We start from the raw sequence: 7,850 nt of genomic DNA, 5'->3' as shown, positions 1-7,850 counted from the left end.
GCAGAGGGCACGGGGCTGCTGAGTCTATGTACTAATCTATCTATCATCTTCAAGGCATTTCTCCGGCCTGCGGCATGCCGTCATCCTGTCTGTGCCTCGCTACTCAATCGCTACCTTGCGTGTTTCCCTCATTATGCTGGAGCAACATTACTGAGGAGGACAAAAGTAGGAAGAGGCAGCAAGGAAGGAAAACCAGGAACAAATGCTTCAAACTTTACAATTCACATTTATTTTGAAAAAATGTTTTGTTAAAAATACTCCTACAAAGGCATCGGAGCAGCAGGTTCTGTTTTGTTTATAAATACATCTGATTTATTTTTTTTCTGAGTAACATCCAAAGATGTTTGACGAAGCCAGGGGAAGCCCTGGTTGGAATGGAAGACACACACCCCTGTGTTACGAGGACCTGCAGGCTATCTCCTCATTCACGTTTAAAAAAATACAAATACTGTCATGAAAAGCGTTCCAGTGTCAACAGGGCCGCAGCCAGTGGGCAGGGCGAGAGAGAGCAGGGTTGGAGCCCACCAGATAACAGGGTCAGTCCACGAGGCCAGTGGTGGGTGGCTCATGAGCAGATGGAGCATTGATGAGGTACGTGCTGTGTGCAGCCATGAGGGCTTCACACCCCAAGCCAGGAGCTTCTGTGATGAAACAGAGGCCAAACCGCCTTGCAGCCGCTAGGAACTAGGAACAGAGCAGAATGGGCCACGCCCCCGTCCCTTGAAATGTCAGCCCCACTTGAGAGCCCTTCCGGCCCCGGGCCCGTGCTAGGGGAGAAGGAAACCCCCAGGGTCACGCAGAAGCAAACAGATGCCAAGAGGCAAGTGGAGACATTGCCCTGTGCTCACAAGCAAGTACCGCAGGGCTCCTCACGCCCGCCAGCCTGACCGCTGGGCACCAAGGCTCCCTTGCAGAGGGCAGGCAGTGTCCCCTTTGCACGGCCCGCCCTGGCCTCTGGGTGCACTGGCCCAGCAGCAGGGACGGATGCAAACTCAGCTGGAGGGAGACTGGTTGCCGTGGGAGCGGGACGCTCCCTTTGCTCTCTGCAGTCTCTCGGATGCACGCTGAGCTATGAGACTGTCGTGCTATAGAGAAGGCCACTGAGTCTCCCAGCCTGGCCCTCGGCTTGCAATTGCAGGGCTCCTTCCCTCTGGGACTCACCATGTCCAACTGCCTCCCCGCCCCCCGCCCAGGCAGCGGGGAAGCCAGAGGTCTTAGCTGAGCTGTGGTCACACAGGAGAAGCCCGTGATACAGAGCTGGGACATGCAGAGCCTGCATGGCTGGGGCCACCAGCTAGGAAGGGCTCAGAGGTGCCCCATAAGCTCCATCCACCCTGCTATCCTGACACCCCACTGGGCTTCCTTGCAGGCCTGTCATGCAGGGCGAGAGGGGTTGCAGCATGGAAGTGACTATGGTTTGGGCAAAGCAGCCTGGCTTCGCCCTGCCTCTGCTTCCCCAGAGGGTCGGTGGCCTGGCCTGCACCACCCTGTTCGCTGTGGCAGCACCCGGCGCTTGCCTGGGGCCATCGTCCCGTGTCACTGCTCCAGCCATCCCGCGGGTGTGGCCCCCGGGCAGATTTACACCGGAGCAAGCCGGTCCCAGGGCTCCGAGCTTGGTTTTGTTTCAACTCTGAATGCAAGTAAGAAAAGAGGAGACCTGCTCAACTGGCAGTGAGGGGCGCGCCTGGGCTGTTTACAAACCCTCTTCTGCCCGATTCTCCGGCCGCTAGAGGAGGTAACTGGCTGCTCTGGCAGAGGCCTCGCTCTCTCCCCCTGAGAAACCTTCCCAACAGCCAGGAGAAGGAAGAGGGAGCCATTTCCCCTCTCTGCTGCAGCGGGGCCCTGGCTACAGTGACGCCCCCCGGAGTCCCTTAACCCCGTTCCAATCCCACTGGCTCCTCTCCCACTCTTGTTCCTCAGCCTTGTTCCCTGGCAACTAGGGACCTTCCTTCTGAGCAGTCAGCAAAACCAGGCCCAGGTCTGATGCCAAATCAGAGCTCACAGCTCCACCTCAGCCCTCCCGCATCCAGGCCTGGGCCTGCAGTGCTCCCACACTGAGCCTGTGGGGTTACCTGCCTGAGCCAGGCAGATGTGGGGGATTGCAGGGCGGTGTCTGAGGACTCTGAGGCTCCCTAGGCACCAGCACATGGAGCTATTCCAAAGGAAACCTGAGTGTGCAGCCATCAGAGCCCCAAGGCTAATACACCAGCCTCCCTGGCCGCCCCGCACGCCCTGCCCCAGCCCCACCACAGGGAGGTCACACACAGGCTGAGTCTGTTGCTTCACTCAGCAATTCCTCGGAAGCCTCATTCCGCATTTGGTTAGAATTGGCCAGAGGCGAGCAGGGCGGGGCCCTTTCACACGGGTTCAGGGGCTGCCTGGGCTGGGCTCTCGAGCGGGGCACGGCCGCCGGGACAGGCTCTCCTCCATGCCCCAGACATCCTAGAACAGTGGTCCCCAATGCGGTGCCTGTGGGTGCCATGGCGCCCGCCAGGGCATTTACGTGCACCCGCCGAAACATCTGGGCTGGCTCTGGCCCCGGCACGTGGCACATGCGTGGTGCCGGCCTCGGATGTGGGGTGCCGGCCCCGGGCACGTGGCGCATGGGCGGCCCGTGCTCCGGGCGCGTAGCACACGCGCGGTGCTGGCCCTGGGCTCAGGGTGCGTGGGAGGCTCCCACCCCCGGGCGCGCAGCGCGTGAGCAGCCCCGCCCCCGGGCGCCTGGCAACTGAGCAGCCCCGCCCCGGGCGCCTGGCAACTGAGCAGCCCCGCCCCGGACGCCTGGCAACTGAGCAGCCCCGCCCCAGGCGCCTGGCAACTGAGCAGCCCCGCCCCGGGCGCCTGGCAACTGAGCAGCCCCGCCCCGGGCGCCTGGCAGCCACGAAAGGTTGGGGACCACTGACCTAGAAAATATTCCACCAAATAGCCACTTCCCACCCTGCCCTGGAGAGCTCCTTTAGTTCTCACCCCCATTATTTGGACTAAGGGCAGCTGGGCGAGAGCAGCTTGGGCCCCTACGTCAGCATCTAGTCCTGCTGCAGCACCTGCTGGTTGCCATGGAGATGATTATGACAGGCAGCAGCAGCCGCAGGCACAGCTGAGCTGTCGGGAGGGAGGGATGAAGAAATTGGGGGAGGTGTCCCGGGGCCGCCAGGGACGCATGAGCCACTGGCCCGCACGGACCAACCATCCCTTCCCTTCGCCTTTGGAGCAGCCCCGCTTTGGTCACCCCTCCCTCTTCCCTGGCTCTCTTTTACCATCTAGACGGGCCCAGCCTTGCGGGTCTGTCAGCTTCTACAGCAGCTTCCCCACACAACGACTGTGTCAGCAGCCAGGTGTGCAGCACTTTCCTCTGCCTTACGCAACCTGCTCACCGGCAAATGGTTCCCCTCTCGCGTAAGCTGGCGCAGATCTGGAACTAGTGCAGCAAAGCCACCAGCGCTAGCCTAAGGTACAAGGGCTGAGGGAAGAAGCCCTTGTACCTGTGGTGCACAATGAGCTGATGTCACTACACAGTGGATTAATGCTGTTGTGAGTAGCACACCCAGCGTCAGGGGAAAGCCCAGGCAAAAAGATGAATCCCTGAATGGCAAACCAACGCCCCCAGCTCCTACATCTGCACCTTCCACTGGGGCTTCCCATTTTATTTTCCCTTTACCCCAATAGCTCTTGGCTGGTAACCCTACGCACAGGGCCGAGGGTGAAAGCTCGCACCCTCCAGCCTGCTCTTTCTGGGCCTTGCTCTTTAGTCATGGCACCTACACCAAGGGGGGGTCATTGCTGGACTTTTTTATTGCTATTTTCAACACAACTTTGGAATTGCGACTTGGTCCTCCTACCCGACACCCCCATTCCTGAGGCAAGGTGGGCTCTGGCAGCTGTAAGATGGACAGGGAAATGCTGGAAGAAGAGAACCCTAGGTCTGGAAGCTGGGCTGGCCTGCAGGAGGGGAACAGCCCAAACTACAACAAGCTGACAAGCTCAGCAAGATAGAATTGCTAAAGGCACGCACATGCGTGCAGAACCGTGCCACGGTGTCACTGTTTCTTCTTCACTTAGCTGCTTGCTGCATGAAGCTGATTCCTGCCACTAGAAGAGCCGTTTGGAATAGCAGGTTTTGCCCCATGAAATACAGCTGCTGAGTGGCTCTCTCTGCTGTCTTCGGGGCAGGCCCTGCCTTCAGGTGCCCTCCGAGGTAAAGGGAGGGTGGGAAACACCAGACACGCTCCTCACATCCTCAGGAAGAGCGAAAGAGCTGCCGCCGGAAGCAGCGCATTATTAGTTCTTTCCATTTCTGTTTTATTCCCCGCTAGGCCCATATAAACTGTCACAGTGATACCTGGTATTAGCAGACTAGAACACATGCTTGTCTGGTATTGGCGCCAGGTGAATTTGGTCCATGGAAGAAATGAGGACGTGTTTCTTTTGGCCTTGTATGTGGCTGCCACAGCCCAGGCCAACAATGACTTCCTCTGCTCTGGACAATCCCTGCTTTCACAGTGGTGGGGACAGGCAGGTCACGTGTAGGATGCCAGCTGGATGATGGAGCAGAGATTTAGCGCACTAAGACCGAACATCTCCCGGTGGACATGATCGTAAGTTCACCCCAGGCCCCGTCCGAAGGTGCCCAACTCAGAGGACTGCAGCCTGCCCACAAAGCTTACTGAGTTCATGGAAGCGTGAAATCGATGGCACTGAACAATCAAGCATTTTCGGGGAGAGACAATGGAAGCGCATCATGTGATCATTCCAGATGGCTGCTCCATTGGAATTTGCTGGTGGGTTTCCTACAGAGGCAGCTCCTCACACGTGGAACGTTCTTTGTGCATGAAGCCGCTGCTTGACTATGGCTGTGGCTTAACACAGCCCTGTGCCTCCCTGCCCCGGGGAGGGCACTGCGCAGCCTCATCTGGTACCTTTGGGTGACACTGAAGCCTTCTCCGAGGTCAAGTAGCATCTGCAATGGGAGGGAGGGATGTGGCATGGAGGCATTTCTCTCTGCTCACCCCTCAGTACAGAGTGCGTAGGGAGGGCTCGTTTCCCAGTCCACCCCGGCAAACACTAGGAATGCTCCAGCTGACAGCCCTGGAACTGTGGAACACTAATCAGGGACGGGGCCATTGTACCCACACCAGCTGCATACACGGATAAAGACTGAGTCGACTGTGCGTCAGCACACAGTCCTGCCAGCTGACACGGCCAGGCCCGGGCTTTCTTTGCTCTGCGTCCCTTGCGTGTTACTCACCCTTAATCATCAGCCTCCAAGCCAGATTCTACTCTCAGCGAAACCCGGAGCAATGCCGTTAGCTCTAGCAAGGCCACTGAGAACTGCGGCCCATTGTCCATGGCCCAGCCCAGGTACAGGGGGTCCTGTTTGGCTGCCCGTGCATGTGGACACCAGCCCCGGGAACTATACTCACTTCAGATGAACAGAGCTTTGAGAAGCAGATGTGGGATTTCAGGCTCCTGCTGCTATTCCTGTGCATCAAACAACCAGCGAGGACAGAGCTAAGCAGCACGCGACCCAAAGCTCACTGGGACCTGTCTCAGCCAGGTTTTGTCTCAGGTATTTTGTACATATTTATGACACTCCAGTACAGACCTGCATAGCCTCGCAGGGTGGAACAAGGGCTCTTGCACATGCTTTGCCCTCTCGGCTTATGCCATGCCAATACCAGCTCCCTGCACAGGTTGGCACAGCCCCGTGCCACTGCCATCCAAAAGGGTTCCTGTACAGCTGCCATGGCGACAGAGGGCACGGCCGTAAGCCTGCAGAGTGACACGGGGCATGCAGGGGCTGAGAGCAAATCCCAGCGTTTGCCCACGTGCTGCCCTATGACTTGCTGGGTATTTACACGGCCCAGGGGGCTGCTCTGGAAAGAAAGCCTTTATTTCAGCGCTGGCTAGCCCACTGACTCACTGCACAGGCCCTTGTCTGGGGAAAGCCAGCCTGCTGGGACGCACTCGTTGATGAGTTTTCACTTTTGCTGACTGGACTCCCCTAAAGGCGGTGGCTGAGAACGAAGCCTTTGGCACATGAAGCACCTCCTGAGGCAGGAGGCGAAGCATCTGGCTACATTGAGAGCAGCCGCATTGCGCTGGGTTTCACAGTGAAGGGCTTACAGCCAGCGTCCCACGCCAAGGAACCGCACGCCTGGGTATCTTCGGACGCTGGCTGCTGCACGAGCGCACCACGGCCTCGTGTGCTGCAGATGGCAGGACCACGCAGCTCTTCGGTCCTCACCTCGCTGAACAGTCCTGGGTCTCCAAAGGGCTCTGATCCTGAGTTGCGGAACAACCTCTCTGTCCCCATTCACAAACCCCTCTGTGACCCTGCCCCGCCCTACAGTAGCAGCCCCAGCTGGGCCGGTGGATCCCCAGCAGCTATAAAGAGCTGTCAGGCAATGGAAATACAAATAACAACCGAGCACACAGGAGGAAACATGAATATCAAAAATCTTGCCCTAGGCGCAGTGCAGAGCTGGCAAGCTGCAATTCCCCTGCACAAGGGGAGGGTTCAAGTTCTTAGAGATACAAAGCTGGAAATGTCAGTTCCTTTTCATAAAAAACCCAAGCAACCAGCCAACCAAAAACCAACCCCAACCCCAACCCCACAAATTGTTGTAAACAAACAAGGTCAAAGGACAAATCTCCAAACAACGACAACCGAAAAATAAATGGACACGTCAGTATTTGTAATCAAAAGCTACTACATACTGTACTGAGGGAGTCTTCGGAGAACAGGGCATTGGCAACTAGTGAGGAGACCACCAAAAGTCTTGTGCATATGATATGTGTGAGACAATGATGCCACTGGAGGGGTGGATGGGCAGACCCCTGGAAAAAGAGTCACTCACTAAACAGGTCCGTGTCAAGAGAAAATAAGAGCTCTAAAAAGGATTGGTTTCCCATCCCCCACTCCCAATGGGTTCAAGGTTCCTTCTCGCCTTCAGGAAAAAAGACGCCTTCTCGTCTCCGTTTGTTTCTTTGCAGAAGCTGCCACTTTCCAGATGCACTTGGTCCTTTCCACGGCAAGAACTTCCCAGCCCTCTCTTCCCCTGGGATTTGCCAGCGGGGGGCTTTTAGGGACAACTGCTGACTGCAGAATGTCCCTGGAGCTGCCATCCCAAGGGAGAAAAGGAGGAGGCCTCCCATGTCTTCACTTGGCTTCCATCTCCGTGGCAGAGTCTCTTTGCTCCAGAGGTGTCTGAGCCTGAGGGAGCAGCCCTGTGCGAGGCGGAAAGGAAGGATCTGCTCTTTTATCTCCCTTTGCAGGCTCTCATGGATCTCAGAGCCCTTTTCGAAAATGCCATTGCTTTATTATTATTATTATTATTATTATTATTTTTAAAAATATTTCATAGTTTTTCCCAAAAGATTTGTCTTCCTTGTTCCCTTTTCCCATCGCTTAAATTCTAGAAGCTCTTGGCAACTTCTTGTCACTGTCGTTGGCTGTTTCCCCTGTTGCCACGATCCTTAGAGCAGCTGCCTGTCTCTGGTGAATGCAGAACACTCAAGAACTGGAGCTTGGACGTACAGGGGCAAAGAGGAGAAGGGCCTAGAGGAAGAGGAGTGTGAGGACGTGTGACCATCAAACCTCCACAGACTGGATCTGATTCATCTGGGCTCGCATCACTTGGATACTGTTCAGAATCTTCTTCTGATGTCCTGCTAACGTGACCCCCACTCGCAGAATGTCCCTTTAGAATAAAAACAAACACACCGTAAGGAGCCCTGTTCCTCCACCGACAAACTGCTCTGCTGGGCGAGCGGCACCCTTCCTCGGGGCACAGGAAGGGTTTCAGGGCTGCTTCTAGTAAACTAGCATGACAGATGTGACTGGGCTGGGC

General features: G+C 56.7%; 1 protein-coding gene across 2 annotated transcripts in view; it reads right to left on the bottom strand.

The window, feature by feature from the left end:
* Window positions 1–206: 206 nt before the first annotated feature.
* Window positions 207–7,850, bottom strand: part of EPHB2 (EPH receptor B2) — a 259,421-nt gene continuing 251,777 nt past the window's right edge. For both annotated transcript variants that reach the window (XM_075906628.1, XM_075906629.1), the window contains exon 16: window positions 207–7,700. In XM_075906628.1, the coding sequence (XP_075762743.1) occupies window positions 7,592–7,700 (109 nt within the window). In that variant the 3' untranslated portion in view covers window positions 207–7,591. The remainder of the gene's footprint in view (window positions 7,701–7,850) is intronic.

Source organism: Pelodiscus sinensis, chromosome 23, assembly GCF_049634645.1.
Source record: "Pelodiscus sinensis isolate JC-2024 chromosome 23, ASM4963464v1, whole genome shotgun sequence".
Classification (NCBI taxonomy): domain Eukaryota; kingdom Metazoa; phylum Chordata; order Testudines; family Trionychidae; genus Pelodiscus; species Pelodiscus sinensis.
Note: the sequence above shows the minus strand (reverse complement) of the source record. Positions and strands in the feature narration are given on the sequence as shown.